General features: G+C 40.2%; 1 protein-coding gene across 1 annotated transcript in view; it reads right to left on the reverse strand.

Annotated features, from left to right (window-relative positions):
* Positions 1-17,482, reverse strand: part of LOC131356610 (B-cell receptor CD22-like) — a 37,138-nt gene that overhangs the window by 2,362 nt on the left and 17,294 nt on the right. Inside the window, exons 5-6 of the mRNA XM_058395744.1 lie at positions 925-1,200; positions 505-780 (exon numbers count right to left, since the gene is read on the reverse strand). Coding sequence (XP_058251727.1) covers positions 505-780; positions 925-1,200 — 552 coding nt within the window. The remainder of the gene's footprint in view (positions 1-504; positions 781-924; positions 1,201-17,482) is intronic.

Raw genomic sequence — 17,482 nt, forward strand, 5'->3', positions numbered from 1 at the left:
TCAGTGTAACTAGAATCTGTCAGCAGTCATGATATCTTACAGAAACACTACAATTTTACACAGACCTGTTTAACTACAAAAGACCAACTAAGAACTAAGAATTAAAAATACTAATTATTCTGAGTTACTGTACTTTCTATCCATTTATTGTTGAGGAATGTCTGCAAAAGCAGTTCTTGTTCTCACTTACATTATAGCAGCTATAAACAGTCATATCATCAATAACATATTTTTCTCACTCCTTTAATGAATCAATAAATTCGTTGTTTGTTTGTTTTTGTTTATTAAATAAAATGTTTTTAAAATGTTGCAGTGGATGTCACCAGCCACAAAAGATAAATTCTTGTATATACTATATGTGTTTTAGGATTACTGTGAACATAAAAATAGCAGGAAATAACAATATATTATAAAGCAATATTTACAATTATTACAATATAATTAAGCAATATTATAACACCTCTAACAAACGTAATCAGAGTAGAGGAAAAAGTCATGGCATACCTCTCACTGTAATCTTGACAGGATCACTGAACTCTGTGTAGTAGTAGTAGTTGTTGTTTATCCTGTTTGCCCGACACCGGTACTCTGTTTCTCCTGCATTATCGACTGTCACTTTAAGTGTGTTCTCTTGTTCACTGCTCAGATTCTGTAACTGATTATTTCTGTACCAGAGAAACTTCCATCCAGTCTCCTGCTGCAGCTCACAGCTCAGAGTGACGGTGTCTCCAGTGTAGACGGAGCTCTGAGGATTCACTCTCACAGTCGCTTTGGGTTTTGCTGTTGATCCCAAATGAAAAATTATTTGTACAGAAAATAAACTATCAAAATAATTTGTACAAATTTCCAGGAGTTTCAGCTGAAATGAAAAATCATAATTACAATTACACTGTAATCAGAGTAGAGGAAAAAGTCATGACATACCTCTCACTGTAATCTTGACAGGATCACTGAACTCTGTGAAGTAGTAGTTGTTGTTGTTTATCCTGTTTGCCCGACACCGGTACTCTATTTCTCCTGCATTATCGACTGTCACATTAAGTGTGTTCTCTTGTTCACTGTTCAGATTCTGTAACTGATTATTTTTGTACCACTGAAACTTCCATCCAGTCTCCTGCTGCAGCTCACAGCTCAGAGTGACGGTGTCTCCAGTGTAGACGGAGCTCTGAGGATTCACTCTCACAGTCGCTTTGGGTTTTCCTGTTGGTATGAAATGAAAAATTATTTGTACAGAAAATAAACAACTATAAAAAAAATTGTTTCCAGCTGAAATGAAAAATTATAATTATAATTACAGCATAGTGCAGGTTTCCTGTACCATTTCATGTATATATATATATATATTTTTTTTTTCATTACAGTTGTTTTTAACCATTAACACTTCATAACTATTTGTGAAAATAATTTCTTACATGTCTCACACATTCACTCCTGGTGTTGGAGGTACTGTATATTGTGTATTTATTTTTTTCTTTTAACAAAGTTTAAGTAATAAAACACTCTGTCTAACACTGTTATAGACTTCCTGTTTCCACCCTGTAGTACAGATTATTTTTAACAGCATGTGCCAATGATTACAGTTTAATTATTTAATGAATGAGTGTAATGTTCATACATTTATATTTACAGTTACTGTTGTGAAATGTCTGCAAAACGAGTTAGTTCCTGTTTTTGTCACATTATGGGGCTGGAGGCAGATACAAGTGTAGAAGTTCATTTATTTACAGAGAAAAAATAAACTATAAAAATGTGACACAGAAACAAAGCAAAAACAAACACTAGATCAGGGATGTGGAAGAATAAACACACATGGATAATATCAGTATTTTCTGTCCCCATAACATCCAATTATGGAATTGTAGATATGTGTTATATAAGAGCAAATATTTATTTTACCAAAGTAAATGCACCTTTTAGATAAAACTGGAAATATCTTATGATTAAACATAAACTTTAAATGATGGAAACTGTATGACAGTGTTATCAAAACAATCCCACAATCTAGTTCAAATGCCATACAATTTATATCATAATAATGAACATGCTCTCACTAGCCCAAATTTTCACAATACCATAATTATGAAGGCCTATGTCAAAGAGCTATAACCTTTATGAAACAACAGATGATTTATTGTGATGTAGATTTGCCTGTACACTTAGAGAAGATTCACATTACTGGTTATTTCCTAAATTTAGAGAAAAAAAAGTGATTGTTGGCATTATTGTAAAAGATGACATATCAGTCAGTGCAATTATTATTCTTTTAAAACTTTTTAACTTTTTTGGGTTGTTTTTTTTTTTACACAGGAACAGATTTCTTAGATTTCTTTAGATTTTTTTAATTTCACAACAAAAGACAGTACATTGTAGACAAACAAAACAACAAATAAGAACAAATGATGAGAAGACAAGACTTAAGTTACCCATATACAGTGTGTGTGTTTGTTTGCATAAGCACACCGGGGTAATGGGTGGAGGGGTTGTTTTTGGAAAAGAGAAAGGAGAGAGCAAAGAGGGAGGACACAGGAAGAGAAAAAAAACATAATAATAATAATAATAATAATAACAACAACAACAACAACAACAACAACAAAAGGAAGGAAGGAGAGCAAGAAGGAGAAAAGAATACAGGAAGAAGGGAAAAAAGAAAATAAAGGAAAAAAAATAAATAAATATAAGAAAATAAAGAAAAGGACAAATATATAACTCAAAAATGCACGGCCCTCACCTTATTGTAATAATAAAGTTGGGGAGGGGGGTCGTTTATTCAAGGGGGCTCCAGGGTGGTCCAGCTAGGTATGGTCTACCTTTTTTTTTTTCTTCGGTTTAGCCTGACCAACATTCTCCCGCTCTGAGTCGCTCTCAACCCCTACAGGTGAGGGCTGGCCCATCACTTGTTACCCTCCTAAACCACTCCCCAACCCTAAGGAGGGAGCTTGTTTATCTGGGCAAAACAGTCGACAAAATGCAGTTGTGGCCAAAACTGAAACCCCTCCTGTTCCAATAATAAATTAAAAAAACAAACAAACAAAACAAAAAAACCCTTTTGTTTGGATGATAGTGACAGGTGATACTAATGGTAGATTGATAGGTAAGTATAAATAAGTAAATAAATAAATAAATAAATAAATAAATAAATAAATAAATAAATAAATTTGTTTTTAGGAATTTCCAGGTGTGTGTGTGGGGATGTACGTGGCTTTTGTATGGTATGTAGCAGTTATTTGTTATGTGTTCTGTAAGAAGATTAATCTAGTGACTGATATGTGATACGTTTTTAGTTTTCCAGTTAAGAAGAACGATTTTGTTTGTGATAGTTAGAGAAATGTTTAGTGGGTTTCTGTATTTAACTGGGAGATAGTCGCCTTCTGAGATGTTTCCGAGCAAACAGAGAGATGGGGATGTGGGGATTCTGCAGCTCAGGATGGTGGAGAGTTTCTCTGTTACCTCTACCCAGAGGGAGTGAACTGGTTTACATGCCCAAGTGGAGTGGAAGTAATTGTCTATGGTACCTGAGGTGCACTGTGAACAGGTGTCTGTGTCGGTTAAACCCATTTTAAACATTTTACTTTGGGTGACATGGATTCTGTGGATAGTCTTGTATTGTATGAGTTGTAAATTTGTGTTGCTGGTCATAGAGAATATATTGTTAGACATTTCTGTCCAAAAGTCGGAGTTGGGGGAGAAAGTAAGATCTTTTTCCCATTTTGCCATTGGGATTGTTGTCATAGTGCCTTTATTGGATGTTATTTTATAGAGTTTAGATAGTAGTTTCTTTGAGCTTGTAATGTTCATAATCTCATCAGTTAATTTGGAAGGCTGTAGTGGGATATTAGTTATATTAATTTTTAATTTAATTATGGATTTGAGTTGCTGGTATTGGAGGAACTGTTCTCCCCCAACTCCATACTTCTCCATTAGTGTCTTAAATGATAGAAATTGGTTATTCTCAAATAGGTGGTGAAGGTGGGTGATTCCTTTATGCTGCCATGTTGGAAAGTGAACTGGGGTATTGTGTAGTTGAAAGTCAGGATTGTGCCAGATGGGGGTGTATCTATATTGTGTTAATGTTAATTTGGTAATCTTGGGATCTTTCCACCATGCTGTCAGAGTTGATGAAATAGTAATATTCTTGAAATAGTTCATTTTTTTATTGATTACAGCATGAAAGTGAGATCAGTGACTGAAATACATTTACATTGATTTTGTTCTCGGTCTATCCATGAGTTGGTGAAATTATTCTTTTGAATCCATTTGACAATGTTAAATGTTTCCTTTAGTGAATTGTAGGGGTCCTGTAAATGTAATAATATGTCATCTACATAAACACTTATTTTATGTTGTAAATTTGTATCCTGAATTCCTTTCATTTTGATGTTTTCTCGTATGGCTGCTGCTAGTGGTTCTATAAAGATGGCAAATAAGGACAGGGAGAATGGGCATCCTTGTCTGGTTCCCCAGTGAACTGTGAAACTCTGTGAGGTATTCTGGTGGCTAGTGTTTTGGTAATTATTTTTAAGTCTGTATTGATGAGGGAAAGGGGTCGGTAGCTGGAAGGGTGGGTTGGGTCCTTATTGGGTTTTAGTAGCCATAACAGCTGTCATAAGTGTCATAAGTCATAAGTGTCATAACAGCTGTATTCATGAGTGCTGGTGTTGTTGAGGTAGCTTTAATTTCTGTAACTACTCTGTGATAAAAACTGTTTATTTACTTGTGATAAAAACTGTTTATAGAATTCTGCTGGAAATCCGCCGGGTCCAGGTGATTTGTTATTGGGCATTTTATTTAGTGCTTTATGGAGTTCATGTTCTTGGGATAGTGAAGGCAGTTTACGGTTGTTTAGAAAGAGGTCTATATCTGACTGATTTACATTGTGATCAGAGGAGTATAGGTCACTGTAGAAGTTTTGAAAAACAGCATTAATATCCTGTGAATTGTGGACCATTTCACCTGTAGAGTTTATTATGGATGGAATAATTGCTATCTTTTTTATGTTGTAGTTGATTTGCTAGATATTTACCTGTTCTGTTGCTAGACTGGAACTGTTCATATTTAAGTTGTTGAATGATCGTTTTGGTTTTTCTGTGTATAATACTCTCATATTGCATTTTATAATAGTTTAACTCGTTCTGTGTTTGTTCACTGGGATTATTTGAGTATGAGTTTGTTCATTCTTTAACAAATCTTTCAAATCTTTTGCTCTAAAGTGGTTTCCTGTTTTTGTTGCTGTTTTTTCTTGTATGATGAGTAGGATATTATTTTACCTCTTAGAACTGCTTTGCCTGTTTCCCATAGTACTGATGGTGTGATATCAGGAGAGTCGTTCATCTCCAGAAAGGATGCCCACTCTTCCTTAATGAGATGATCAAATTCAATGTCTTGAAGTAGTGATGAACTGAAATGCCATCTTGTGCAGGGTTTAATATGAGCGTGGATGTTTAGTGTGATGGATATGGGGGCATGGTCACTGATTATGATTAATGATGAATTATGGTCAGTTACATGTTGGGTGAATGAGTTGCTAATGAGGAAAAGATCAATTTGGGAAAAAGTCTGATGGAGTGGGGAACAGTAAGTGTATTCTCTAGATGTGGGGTTATTTATTCTCCAACTGTCATTGAGTCCATGGTGATACATATATTGTTTTATTATTTCAGAAGAGTGCCAATTTCTTGTGTTATCAGAGGAACTTGAGCGGTTGATTTTGGGGTTTATAACAGTGTTGAAGTCACGAGCATTGATGATGTTTGTTGAGTCACATAATAGAGAAAATAGATTATGAAAAACAGATGGATTCTCATTGCTTGGGCCATATATGTTAAAAAATGTAAGCATTGTATGATTAATTGATGCATTAATGATAATAAATCTTCCTTCTAGATCAATAATAGATGTATTGTGGACCAGTGGTATATTTTTATTTATTAAGATTGACACACCTCGTTGTTTACTTCTGTATGTTGTTGAGAATATTTTATTATATTGCTTAAATGTTAAGTTTTGCAGGTCTGAGTTTGTCAAATGTGTTTCCTGTAAGAAGTATATCAGCTTTAAGCTTAGTTAGGTGATTGATGACTTTAAATCTTTTTGTCTGGGTTCTGAAACCACACACATTCCACAATACTACTTTAAGGTGTTGTGTTATTGGTTGTTAAAAGTAAAATGTCTTAATCTAAACGATGGAACGTTATACCTGCCTATGTGTGTGTTTAATACATGTACTGAAGCTGAGGGAATAGAAAGAAAGAAGGAGGGAAGCAGGAGGAATGTAGCGAATAAGGAAAACATGGGCTTAAAAACATTGGTTGATGTGTGTGTGTGTGTGTGCGCTGTAGTTGAAACATAACAGTGTAAAAAGAAAAACGTGGTGTACGGGGATTAGAACAGTAACACATAGAAACAAACAAATACACATACAAACATGTTTTGAGAAAACGAGGGAGACATTAATGCAGAAAGAGGTTGTACGGTGCGTTGTGCAGAACAGATTTCTGAAAATGAAATAAACTTCTATATTTTTCAAAAGAATTATGTAAATACTTTTCATCTTTGAAATTAATGCAGAAGAGGAATCCCTTGATTCTTATAACCTGGTGGAGGAGATTAACCAGGTTAAGATCTTAGCTATGTGTTCTTTTTTTAATTTTGTCCTTAAAACTTTACATTATTTATTTATTTATTTATTTATTTATTTATTTATTTATTTATTTATTTATTTATTTATTTATTTATTCATATTATTTTAGATTTTGTATGTATCGTGGTGTGTGAGTGTGTATAGGTGTGTATGTTAGTCACGTGGTGTGTGTATAGGTGTGTATGTTAGTCACGTGGTGTGTGTGTGTGTGTATAGGTGTGTATGTTAGTCACATGGTGTGTGTATAGGTGTGTATGTTAGTCACGTGGTGTGTGTGTGTGTGTATAGGTGTGTATGTTAGTAACGTGGTGTGTGAGTGTGTGTATAGGTGTGTATGTTAGTCACGTGGTGTGTGTGTGTGTGTATAGGTGTGTATGTTAGTCACATGGTGTGTGTATAGGTGTGTATGTTAGTCACGTGGTGTGTGTGTGTGTGTATAGGTGTGTATGTTAGTAACGTGGTGTGTGAGTGTGTGTATAGGTGTGTATGTTAGTCACGTGGTGTGTGTGTGTGTGTATAGGTGTGTATGTTAGTCACGTGGTGTGTGAGTGTGTATAGGTGTGTATGTTAGTCACGTGGTGTGTGAGTGTGTGTATAGGTGTGTATGTTAGTCACATGGTGTGTGAGTGTGTGTATAGGTGTGTATGTTAGTCACATGGTGTGTGTATAGGTGTGTATGTTAGTCACGTGGTGTGTGAGTGTGTGTATAGGTGTGTATGTTAGTCACGTGGTGTGTGAGTGTGTGTATAGGTGTGTATGTTAGTCACGTGGTGTGTGTGTGTGTATAGGTGTGTATGTTAGTAACGTGGTGGGTGAGTGTGTATAGGTGTGTATGTTAGTCAGGTGGTGTGTGAGTGTGTGTATAGGTGTGTATGTTAGTCACGTGGTGTGTGAGTGTGTGTATAGGTGTGTATGTTAGTCACATGGTGTGTGTATAGGTGTGTATGTTAGTCACGTGGTGTGTGAGTGTGTGTATAGGTGTGTATGTTAGTCACGTGGTGTGTGAGTGTGTGTATAGGTGTGTATGTTAGGCACGTGGTGTGTGTATAGGTGTGTATGTTAGTCACGTGGTGTGTGAGTGTGTGTATAGGTGTGTATGTTAGTCACGTGGTGTGTGAGTGTGTGTATAGGTGTGTATGTTAGGCACGTGGTGTGTGTGTGTATAGGTGTGTATGTTAGTCGAGTGGTGTGTGTGTGTGTGTGTGTATAGGTGTGTATGTTTGTCACGTGGTGTGTGAGTGTGTGTATAGGTGTGTATGTTAGTCACGTGGTGTGTGTGTGTATAGATGTGTATGTTAGTCACGTGGTGTGTGAGTGTGTGTGTATAGGTGTGTATGTTAGTCAGGTGGTGTGTGAGTGTGTGTATAGGTGTGTATGTTTGTCAAGTGATGTGTGAGTGTGTATAGGTGTGTATGTTAGTCACGTGGTGTGTGAGTGTGTATAGGTGTGTATGTTAGTCACGTGGTGTGTGAGTGTGTATAGGTGTGTATGTTAGTCATGTGGTGTGTGAGTGTGTATAGGTGTGTATGTTAGTCACATGGTGTGTGAGTGTGTATAGGTGTGTATGTTAGTCACATGGTGTGTGTATAGGTGTGTATGTTAGTCACGTGGTGTGTGAGTGTGTATAGGTGTGTATGTTAGTCACGTGGTGTGTGTGTGTGTGTATAGGTGTGTATGTTAGTCACGTGGTGTGTGAGTGTGTATAGGTGTGTATGTTAGTCACGTGGTGTGTGAGTGTGTGTATAGGTGTGTATGTTAGTCACGTGGTGTGTGAGTGTGTGTATAGGTGTGTATGTTAGTCACGTGGTGTGTGTGTGTATAGATGTGTATGTTTGTCACGTGGTGTGTGAGTGTGTATAGGTGTGTATGTTAGTCATGTGGTGTGTGAGTGTGTATAGGTGTGTATGTTAGTCACGTGGTGTGTGAGTGTGTGTATAGGTGTGTATGTTAGTCACGTGGTGTGTGAGTGTGTGTATAGGTGTGTATGTTAGTCACGTGGTGTGTGTGTGTATAGGTGTGTATGTTTGTCACGTGGTGTGTGAGTGTGTGAATAGGTGTGTATGTTAGTCACGTGGTGTGTGTGTGTATAGATGTGTATGTTTGTCACGTGGTATTTGAATGTGTATAGGTGTGTATGTTAGTCACGTGGTGTGTGTGTGTATAGATGTGTATGTTTGTCACGTGGTGTGTGAATGTGTATAGGTGTGTATGTTAGTCACGTGGTGTGTGAGTGTGTATAGGTGTGTATGTTAGTCAAGTGGTGTGTGAGTGTGTGTATAGGTGTGTATGTTAGTCACGTGGTGTGTGAGTGTGTGTATAGGTGTGTATGTTAGTCACGTGGTGTGTGTGTGTATAGGTGTGTATGTTAGTCACGTGGTGTGTGTGTGTATAGATGTGTATGTTTGTCACGTGGTGTGTGAGTGTGTATAGGTGTGTATGTTAGTCAAGTGGTGTGTGAGTGTGTGTATACGTGTGTATGTTAGGCACGTGGTGTGTGTGTGTATAGGTGTGTATGTTAGTCGAGTGGTGTGTGTGTGTGTGTGTGTGTATAGGTGTGTATGTTTGTCACGTGGTGTGTGAGTGTGTATAGGTGTGTATGTTAGTCACGTGGTGTGTGTGTGTGTATAGGTGTGTATGTTAGTCACGTGGTGTGTGTGTGTGTGTGTATAGGTGTGTATGTTAGTCACGTGGTGTGTGTGAGTGTGTGTATAGGTGTGTATGTTAGTCACGTGCTGTGTGAGTGTGTATAGGTGTGTATGTTAGTCACGTGGTGTGTGTGTGTATAGATGTGTATGTTAGTCAGGTGGTGTGTGTGTGTATAGATGTGTATGTTTGTCACGTGGTGTGTGAGTGTGTGTATAGGTGTGTATGTTAGTCACGTGGTGTGTGTGTGTATAGATGTGTATGTTTGTCACGTGGTGTGTGAGTGTGTATAGGTGTGTATGTTAGTCACGTGGTGTGTGTGTGTGTATAGGTGTGTATGTTAGTCACGTGGTGTGTGAGTGTGTGTATAGGTGTGTATGTTAGTCACGTGGTGTGTGTGAGTGTGTGTATAGGTGTGTATGTTAGTCACGTGGTGTGAGTGTGTATATAGGTGTGTATGTTAGTCACGTGGTGTGTGAGTGTGTGTATAGGTGTGTATGTTAGTCACGTGGTGTGTGTGAGTGTGTGTATAGGTGTGTATGTTAGTCACGTGGTGTGTGAGTGTGTGTATAGGTGTGTATGTTAGTCAGGTGGTGTGTGTGAGTGTGTGTATAGGTGTGTATGTTAGTCACGTGGTGTGTGAGTGTGTATAGGTGTGTATATTAGTCACGTGGTGTGTGAGTGTGTATAGGTGTGTATGTTTGTCACGTGATGTGTGAGTGTGTATAGGTGTGTATGTTAGTCACGTGGTGTGTGTGTGTATAGATGTGTATGTTAGTCACATGGTGTGTGAGTGTGTGTATAGGTGTGTATGTTAGTCACGTGGTGTGTGAGTGTGTGTATAGGTGTGTATGTTAGTCACGTGGTGTGTGAGTGTGTGTATAGGTGTGTATGTTAGTCACGTCGTGTGTGAGTGTGTATAGGTGTGTATGTTAGTCACGTGGTGTGTGTGTGTATAGATGTGTATGTTAGTCACGTGGTGTGTGAGTGTGTGTATAGGTGTGTATGTTAGTCACGTGGTGTGTGAGTGTGTGTATAGGTGTGTATGTTAGTCACGTGGTGTGTGAGTGTGTGTATAGGTGTGTATGTTAGTCACGTGGTGTGTGAGTGTATAGGTGTGTATGTTAGTCACGTGGTGTGTGAGTGTGTATAGGTGTGTATGTTAGTCACGTGGTGTGTGTGTGTATAGATGTGTATGTTTGTCACGTGGTGTGTGAGTGTGTATAGGTGTGTATGTTAGTCACGTGGTGTGTGAGTGTGTATAGGTGTGTATGTTAGTCACGTGGTGTGTGAGTGTGTATAGGTGTGTATGTTAGTCACGTGGTGTGTGAGTGTGTATAGGTGTGTATGTTTGTCACGTCGTGTGTGAGTGTGTATAGGTGTGTATGTTAGTCACGTGGTGTGTGTGTGTGTATAGGTGTGTATGTTAGTCACGTGGTGTGTGTGTGTGTATAGGTGTGTATGTTAGTCACGTGGTGTGTGAGTGTGTATAGGTGTGTATGTTAGTCACGTGGTGTGTGAGTGTGTATAGGTGTGTATGTTAGTCACGTGGTGTGTGTGTGTATAGATGTGTATGTTTGTCACGTGGTGTGTGAGTGTGTGTATAGGTGTGTATGTTAGTCACGTGGTGTGTGTGTGTATAGATGTGTATGTTTGTCACGTGGTGTGTGAGTGTGTATAGGTGTGTATGTTAGTCAAGTGGTGTGTGTGTGTGTGTGTGTATAGGTGTGTATGTTAGTCACGTGGTGTGTGAGTGTGTATAGGTGTGTATGTTAGTCACGTGGTGTGTGTGTGTATAGATGTGTATGTTTGTCACGTGGTGTGTGAGTGTGTATAGGTGTGTATGTTAGTCACGTGGTGTGTGAGTGTGTATAGGTGTGTATGTTAGTCACGTGGTGTGTGTGTGTGTGTATAGGTGTGTATGTTAGTCACGTGGTGTGTGAGTGTGTATAGGTGTGTATGTTAGTCACGTGGTGTGTGTGTGTGTGTATAGGTGTGTATGTTAGTCACGTGGTGTGTGAGTGTGTGTATAGGTGTGTATGTTAGTCACGTGGTGTGTGAGTGTGTGTATAGGTGTGTATGTTAGTCACGTGGTGTGTGAGTGTGTATAGGTGTGTATGTTAGTCACGTGGTGTGTGAGTGTGTATAGGTGTGTATGTTAGTCACGTGGTGTGTGAGTGTGTATAGGTGTGTATGTTAGTCAAGTGGTGTGTGAGTGTGTGTATAGGTGTGTATGTTAGTCACGTGGTGTGAGTGTGTGTATAGGTGTGTATGTTTGTCACGTGGTGTGTGAGTGTGTATAGGTGTGTATGTTAGTCACGTGGTGTGTGAGTGTGTATAGGTGTGTATGTTAGTCACGTGGTGTGTGAGTGTGTGTATAGGTGTGTATGTTAGTCACGTGGTGTGTGAGTGTGTATAGGTGTGTATGTTAGTCACGTGGTGTGTGAGTGTGTGTATAGGTGTGTATGTTAGTCACGTGGTGTGTGAGTGTGTATAGGTGTGTATGTTAGTCACGTGGTGTGTGTGAGTGTGTGTATAGGTGTGTATGTTAGTCAGGTGGTGTGTGTGTGTATAGATGTGTATGTTTGTCACGTGGTGTGTGAGTGTGTGTATAGGTGTGTATGTTAGTCACGTGGTGTGTGAGTGTGTATAGGTGTGTATGTTAGTCACGTGGTGTGTGAGTGTGTATAGGTGTGTATGTTAGTCACGTGGTGTGTGTGAGTGTGTGTATAGGTGTGTATGTTAGTCACGTGGTGTGTGAGTGTGTGTATAGGTGTGTATGTTAGTCAGGTGGTGTGTGAGTGTGTGTATAGGTGTGTATGTTAGTCAGGTGGTGTGTGTGAGTGTGTGTATAGGTGTGTATGTTAGTCACGTGGTGTGTGAGTGTGTATAGGTGTGTATATTAGTCACGTGGTGTGTGAGTGTGTATAGGTGTGTATGTTTGTCACGTGATGTGTGAGTGTGTATAGGTGTGTATGTTAGTCACGTGGTGTGTGTGTGTATAGATGTGTATGTTTGTCACGTGGTGTGTGAGTGTGTATAGGTGTGTATGTTAGTCACGTGGTGTGTGAGTGTGTGTATAGGTGTGTATGTTAGTCACGTGGTGTGTGAGTGTGTATAGGTGTGTATGTTAGTCACGTGGTGTGTGAGTGTGTGTATAGGTGTGTATGTTAGTCACGTGGTGTGTGTGTGTGTGTATAGGTGTGTATGTTAGTCACGTGGTGTGTGAGTGTGTGTATAGGTGTGTATGTTAGTCACGTGGTGTGTGAGTGTGTATAGGTGTGTATGTTAGTCACGTGGTGTGTGTGTGTGTGTATAGATGTGTATGTTAGTCACGTGGTGTGTGAGTGTGTGTATAGGTGTGTATGTTAGTCACGTGGTGTGTGAGTGTGTGTATAGGTGTGTATGTTAGTCACATGGTGTGTGAGTGTGTATAGGTGTGTATTTTAGTCACATGTGTGTGAGTGTGTATAGGTGTGTATGTTAGTCACGTGGTGTGTGAGTGTGTGTATAGGTGTGTATGTTAGTCACGTGGTGTGTGAGTGTGTATAGGTGTGTATGTTAGTCACGTGGTGTGTGAGTGTGTGTATAGGTGTGTATGTTAGTCACGTGGTGTGTGAGTGTGTGTATAGGTGTGTATGTTAGTCACGTGGTGTGTGAGTGTGTATAGGTGTGTATGTTAGTCACGTGGTGTGTGAGTGTGTGTATAGGTGTGTATGTTAGTCACGTGGTGTGTGAGTGTGTGTATAGGTGTGTATGTTAGTCACGTGGTGTGTGAGTGTGTATAGGTGTGTATGTTAGTCACGTGGTGTGTGAGTGTGTGTATAGGTGTGTATGTTAGTCACGTGGTGTGTGAGTGTGTATAGGTGTGTATGTTAGTCACGTGGTGTGTGAGTGTGTGTATAGGTGTGTATGTTAGTCACGTGGTGTGTGAGTGTGTGTATAGGTGTGTATGTTAGTCACGTGGTGTGTGAGTGTGTGTATAGGTGTGTATGTTAGTCACGTGGTGTGTGAGTGTGTGTATAGGTGTGTATGTTAGTCACGTGGTGTGTGAGTGTGTGTATAGGTGTGTATGTTAGTCACGTGGTGTGTGAGTGTGTATAGGTGTGTATGTTAGTCACGTGGTGTGTGAGTGTGTATAGGTGTGTATGTTAGTCACGTGGTGTGTGAGTGTGTATAGGTGTGTATGTTAGTCACGTGGTGTGTGAGTGTGTGTATAGGTGTGTATGTTAGTCACGTGGTGTGTGAGTGTGTATAGGTGTGTATGTTAGTCACGTGGTGTGTGAGTGTGTATAGGTGTGTATGTTAGTCACGTGGTGTGTGAGTGTGTATAGGTGTGTATGTTAGTCACGTGGTGTGTGAGTGTGTATAGGTGTGTATGTTAGTCACGTGGTGTGTGAGTGTGTATAGGTGTGTATGTTAGTCACGTGGTGTGTGAGTGTGTATAGGTGTGTATGTTAGTCACATGGTGTGTGAGTGTGTATAGGTGTGTATGTTAGTCACATGGTGTGTGTATAGGTGTGTATGTTAGTCATGTGGTGTGTGAGTGTGTATAGATGTGTATGTTAGTCACGTGGTGTGTGAGTGTGTATAGGTGTGTATGTTAGTCACGTGGTGTGTGAGTGTGTGTATAGGTGTGTATGTTAGTCACGTGGTGTGTGAGTGTGTATAGGTGTGTATGTTAGTGATGTGGTGTGTGAGTGTGTGTATAGGTGTGTATGTTAGTCACGTGGTGTGTGAGTGTATAGGTGTGTATGTTAGTCACGTCGTGTGTGAGTGTGTATAGGTGTGTATGTTAGTCACGTGGTGTGTGAGTGTGTATAGGTGTGTATGTTAGTCACGTGGTGTGTGAGTGTGTGTATAGGTGTGTATGTTAGTCACGTGGTGTGTGAGTGTGTGTATAGGTGTGTATGTTAGTCACGTGGTGTGTGAGTGTGTGTATAGGTGTGTATGTTAGTCACGTGGTGTGTGAGTGTGTGTATAGGTGTGTATGTTAGTCACGTGGTGTGTGAGTGTGTGTATAGGTGTGTATGTTAGTCACGTGGTGTGTGTGTGTGTATAGGTGTGTATGTTAGTCATGTGGTGTGTGAGTGTGTATAGGTGTGTATGTTAGTCACGTGGTGTGTGTGTGTGTGTATAGGTGTGTATGTTAGTCACGTGGTGTGTGAGTGTGTATAGGTGTGTATGTTAGTCACGTGGTGTGTGAGTGTGTATAGGTGTGTATGTTAGTCACGTGGTGTGTGAGTGTGTGTATAGGTGTGTATGTTAGTCACGTGGTGTGTGAGTGTGTGTATAGGTGTGTATGTTAGTCACGTGGTGTGTGAGTGTGTATAGGTGTGTATGTTAGTCACGTGGTGTGTGAGTGTGTGTATAGGTGTGTATGTTAGTCACGTGGTGTGTGAGTGTGTGTATAGGTGTGTATGTTAGTCACGTGGTGTGTGAGTGTGTGTATAGGTGTGTATGTTAGTCACGTGGTGTGTGTGTGTGTGTATAGGTGTGTATGTTAGTCACGTGGTGTGTGAGTGTGTGTATAGGTGTGTATGTTAGTCACGTGGTGTGTGAGTGTGTATAGGTGTGTATGTTAGTCACGTGGTGTGTGAGTGTGTGTATAGGTGTGTATGTTAGTCACGTGGTGTGTGAGTGTGTGTATAGGTGTGTATGTTAGTCACGTGGTGTGTGAGTGTGTATAGGTGTGTATGTTAGTCACGTGGTGTGTGAGTGTGTATAGGTGTGTATGTTAGTCACGTGGTGTGTGAGTGTGTATAGGTGTGTATGTTAGTCACGTGGTGTGTGAGTGTGTATAGGTGTGTATGTTAGTCAAGTGGTGTGTGAGTGTGTGTATAGGTGTGTGTTAGTCACATGGTGTGTGAGTGTATAGGTGTGTATTTTAGTCACGTGGTGGTGTGTGAGTGTGTATAGGTGTGTATGTTAGTCACGTGGTGTGTGAGTGTGTATAGGTGTGTATGTTAGTCAAGTGGTGTGTGAGTGTGTGTATAGGTGTGTGTTAGTCACATGGTGTGTGAGTGTGTGTATAGGTGTGTATGTTAGTCACGTGGTGTGTGAGTGTGTGTATAGGTGTGTGTTAGTCACATGGTGTGTGAGTGTGTGTATAGGTGTGTATGTTAGTCACATGGTGTGTGTATAGGTGTGTATGTTAGTCACGTGGTGTGTGTGTGTGTGTGTATAGGTGTGTATGTTAGTAACGTGGTGTGTGAGTGTGTATAGGTGTGTATGTTAGTCACGTGGTGTGTGAGTGTGTATAGGTGTGTATGTTAGTCAGGTGGTGTGTGAGTGTGTGTATAGGTGTGTATGTTAGTCACGTGGTGTGTGAGTGTGTGTGTATAGGTGTGTATGTTAGTCACGTGGTGTGTGAGTGTGTATAGGTGTGTATGTTTGTCAAGTGATGTGTGAGTGTGTATAGGTGTGTATGTTAGTCACGTGGTGTGTGAGTGTGTATAGGTGTGTATGTTAGTCACGTGGTGTGTGTATAGGTGTGTATGTTAGTCATGTGGTGTGTGAGTGTGTATAGGTGTGTATGTTAGTCACATGGTGTGTGAGTGTGTATAGGTGTGTATGTTAGTGAAGTGGTGTGTGAGTGTGTGTATAGGTGTGTATGTTAGTCACGTGGTGTGTGAGTGTATAGGTGTGTATGTTAGTCACGTCGTGTGTGAGTGTGTATAGGTGTGTATGTTAGTCACGTGGTGTGTGTGTGTGTGTGTATAGGTGTGTATGTTTGTCACGTGGTGTGTGAGTGTGTGTATAGGTGTGTATGTTAGTGAAGTGGTGTGTGAGTGTGTGTATAGGTGTGTATGTTTGTCACGTGGTGTGTGAGTGTGTGTATAGGTGTGTATGTTAGTGAAGTGGTGTGTGAGTGTGTGTATAGGTGTGTATGTTAGTCACGTGGTGTGTGAGTGTGTGTATAGGTGTGTATGTTAGTCACGTGGTGTGTGAGTGTATAGGTGTGTATGTTAGTCACGTCGTGTGTGAGTGTGTATAGGTGTGTATGTTAGTCACGTGGTGTGTGTGTGTATAGATGTGTATGTTTGTCACGTGGTGTGTGAGTGTGTATAGGTGTGTATGTTAGTCACGTGGTGTGTGTGTGTATAGATGTGTATGTTTGTCACGTGGTGTGTGAGTGTGTATAGGTGTGTATGTTAGTCACGTGGTGTGTGAGTGTGTATAGGTGTGTATGTTTGTCACGTGGTGTGTGAGTGTGTATAGGTGTGCATGTTAGTCACGTGGTGTGTGAGTGTGTATAGGTGTGTATGTTAGTCAAGTGGTGTCTGAGTGTGTGTATAGGTGTGTATGTTTGTCACGTCGTGTGTGAGTGTGTATAGGTGTGTATGTTAGTCACGTGGTGTGTGTGTGTGTATAGGTGTGTATGTTAGTCACGTGGTGTGTGTGTGTGTGTGTATAGGTGTGTATGTTAGTCACGTGTTGTGTGAGTGTGTATAGGTGTGTATGTTAGTCAGGTGGTGTGTGTGTGTATAGATGTGTATGTTTGTCACGTGGTGTGTGAGTATAGGTGTGTATGTTAGTCACGTGGTGTGTGTGTGTATAGATGTGTATGTTTGTCACGTGGTGTGTGAGTGTGTATAGGTGTGTATGTTAGTCAAGTGGTGTGTGTGTGTGTGTGTGTGTGTATAGGTGTGTATGTTAGTCACGTGGTGTGTGAGTGTGTATAGGTGTGTATGTTAGTCACGTGGTGTGTGAGTGTGTGTATAGGTGTGTATGTTAGTCACGTGGTGTGTGAGTGTGTGTATAGGTGTGTATGTTTGTCACGTGGTGTGTGAGTGTGTATAGGTGTGTATGTTAGTCACGTGGTGTGTGTGTATAGGTGTGTATGTTAGTCACGTGGTGTGTGAGTGTGTATAGGTGTGTATGTTAGTCACGTGGTGTGTGAGTGTGTATAGGTGTGTATGTTAGTCACGTGGTGTGTGAGTGTGTGTATAGGTGTGTATGTTAGTCACATGGTGTGTGAGTGTGTGTATAGGTGTGTATGTTAGTCACGTGGTGTGTGAGTGTGTGTGTATAGGTGTGTATGTTAGTCACGTGGTGTGTGAGTGTGTGTATAGGTGTGTATGTTAGTCACGTGGTGTGTGAGTGTGTATAGGTGTGTATGTTTGTCACGTGGTGTGTGAGTGTGTGTATAGGTGTGTATGTTAGTCACGTGGTGTGTGAGTGTGTATAGGTGTGTATGTT

The sequence above is a fragment of the Hemibagrus wyckioides genome, linkage group LG07 (genome assembly GCF_019097595.1).
Source record: "Hemibagrus wyckioides isolate EC202008001 linkage group LG07, SWU_Hwy_1.0, whole genome shotgun sequence".
NCBI classification, from domain to species: domain Eukaryota; kingdom Metazoa; phylum Chordata; class Actinopteri; order Siluriformes; family Bagridae; genus Hemibagrus; species Hemibagrus wyckioides.